This window comes from Otolemur garnettii, unplaced genomic scaffold (genome assembly GCF_000181295.1).
Source record: "Otolemur garnettii isolate 467f Iridium unplaced genomic scaffold, OtoGar3 scaffold00268, whole genome shotgun sequence".
Lineage (NCBI taxonomy): Eukaryota > Metazoa > Chordata > Mammalia > Primates > Galagidae > Otolemur > Otolemur garnettii.
In genome coordinates, this window is record NW_003852663.1 from 15,627 (window position 1) to 17,763 (window position 2,137).

A 2,137-nucleotide genomic window follows, 5' to 3' on the forward strand; every position below is an offset into this window, starting at 1 on the left:
AACACCTGGCTATTTTTTGTTGCAGCCATCATTGTTGTTTGGCAGGCCCAGGCTGGATTAGAACCCGCCAGCTCAGGTGTATGTGCCTGGCACCTTAGCTGGTTGAGCCACAGGCGCCAAGCCTGTTTCTTTGTTTTTTGAGACAGTCTCACTTTGTTACCCTGGATAGAGTGCTACGGCATCATAGTTCACAGCAACCTCAAATCACAATAACCTCAAACTCTTGGGTTTTAGCAATCCTCTTGCCTCAGCCCCCCGAGTAGCTAGGACTATAGGCACCCACCACAACAACCCACTAGTTTTTTTATTTTTAGTAAAGGCAAGGTCTTGCTATTGCTCAGGCTGGTCTCCAACTCCTGAGCTCAAGCAATCCACCCTCCTCAGCCTCCCAGAGTGGTAGGATTACAGGTGTGAGCCACCATCACCCAGCATGGTCTTTTTTTTTTAAGTTCCATGAGGACAGGTATGCTGAGTCATCACTGTACCCTCAGCACCTAGCACAGTGCCTGACACATAGTAGGCACTCAGCAAACATTGGGTACATGAAATAGAATGATATAAAAACATCTGAGGCCAATCTCATGATGTAGGTACCTTACCAGCACCCATCTCTCTCCGATTTTTCAATTCTGTTCTGCTCAAAACACTAGCCTTCCAAATATTTCAGACATCAAATTATTACAGTGTCCTCGTCAGTATCTGTCTTTCCAAATACTTCCCTACTATTAAAGTCCTTGGATGCCTGACATTTACAAAAATGAACGCAGTTCTCTCTCCTCTTCGCTGTCCCTAAAATGAAATACTAGCAATGTTCTCTCCAAGTTAAGAGGTACACTTTCAGTACAGAGCTCCTCCTACCCTCTAGCACTAGAAGCAGCTCTATTATTAAAATGTCAGGGTCACTGCAGTTAGAAGACTACAATGTCCTGGGTCATCCATCTTCAACCAGCCCTTGTTCCTTTTTACCTGTGCCACTTGATTATGTTTCTCAGGGATGTTTTTTAGGTCCTTAGATGATACACAAACGATGTTCCCATCTACAGAAAGAAAAAAATAATTAATATAGTTTGACTCTTATTTAAAAGAAAATGTCTGGCATTTCAAATTCCCTTCTTCAAAGAAACATATGTAGATATGTAAAACCAAAGTGCCTAATTCAAACTCATGGCCATTTTTCAGAAAAAACTTAATTGCTTCCTGGTCTAGCCATTAAGCAGCTAATTCCTAATGGAGAAAGTCCTCAATATGTTCTCTCCTGCCACAAATGTACAATATGACAATGTCTGCTTTCTGTTCAGATTTTAAAAGGGAAATAAAATGTAATGGGTTTTGTTTTTCTATTACTAAATAATAGAACACTGACATCATACGCTCATTGAATTCAACACAAAACAGGGAAAAAAGCCAAGTGGCTGCCTTAAGGAACTATAGTTTAAGGCATATGGATTTTAAATAGTATGACTAATATAAAATGATGGTTTCAAGTAGATTTATTGAAAATGGGTAAATGGAAAGCTCAGGAATGGAATCTGGGAAGGGACACTAGAATTAAGTCTCAAAAATACGCCATTGTGTTCCCACCTAACAGGTACAATGTACAGGTATATGGCACACTTCCTGTGTGAAGGACTCAACTGCAACTCAGACACCTTACAAACACACAAAAATGTAACCTAATCATATGTACCCTCATATTAACCTAAAATTATTTAAAAAAAGAAGTATGCTATTGTGATTACCGTCACAAGTATACACCGCCCCTTCAAAAAAATTTTTTTTGAGATAGAGTCTCACTTTGTTGCCCTCAGTAGAGTATCATAGTGTCATAGCTCACAGCAACCTCAACTCCTGGGCTCAAGCAATCCCCTTGCCTCAGCCTCCTGAGTAGCTGGGTCTACAGGCACTCACCACCAATGCCTGGCTATATTTTGTTTTTTAAGACAGAGTCTCAAGCTGTCGCCTTGGGTAGAATATCATGACATCACAGCTCACAGCAATCTTAAATTCTTGGGCTTAAACAATTCTCTTGCCTCAGCCTCTCAAGTAGCTGGAACTACAGGTGCCTGCCACAATGCCCAGCTATTTTTTTTGTTGTTGTTGTTGTTGCAGTTATCATTGTTGTTTTAGCTGGCCCAGG

General features: G+C 40.9%; 1 protein-coding gene across 1 annotated transcript in view; it reads right to left on the minus strand.

Moving 5' to 3' along the window:
• Positions 1–863: 863 nt before the first annotated feature.
• Positions 864–2,137, minus strand: part of TRMT2B (tRNA methyltransferase 2 homolog B) — a 17,239-nt gene continuing 15,965 nt past the window's right edge. Inside the window, exon 6 of the mRNA XM_003802968.2 lies at positions 864–1,037. Within this exon, the coding sequence (XP_003803016.2) occupies positions 886–1,037 (152 nt within the window). The 3' untranslated portion in view covers positions 864–885. The remainder of the gene's footprint in view (positions 1,038–2,137) is intronic.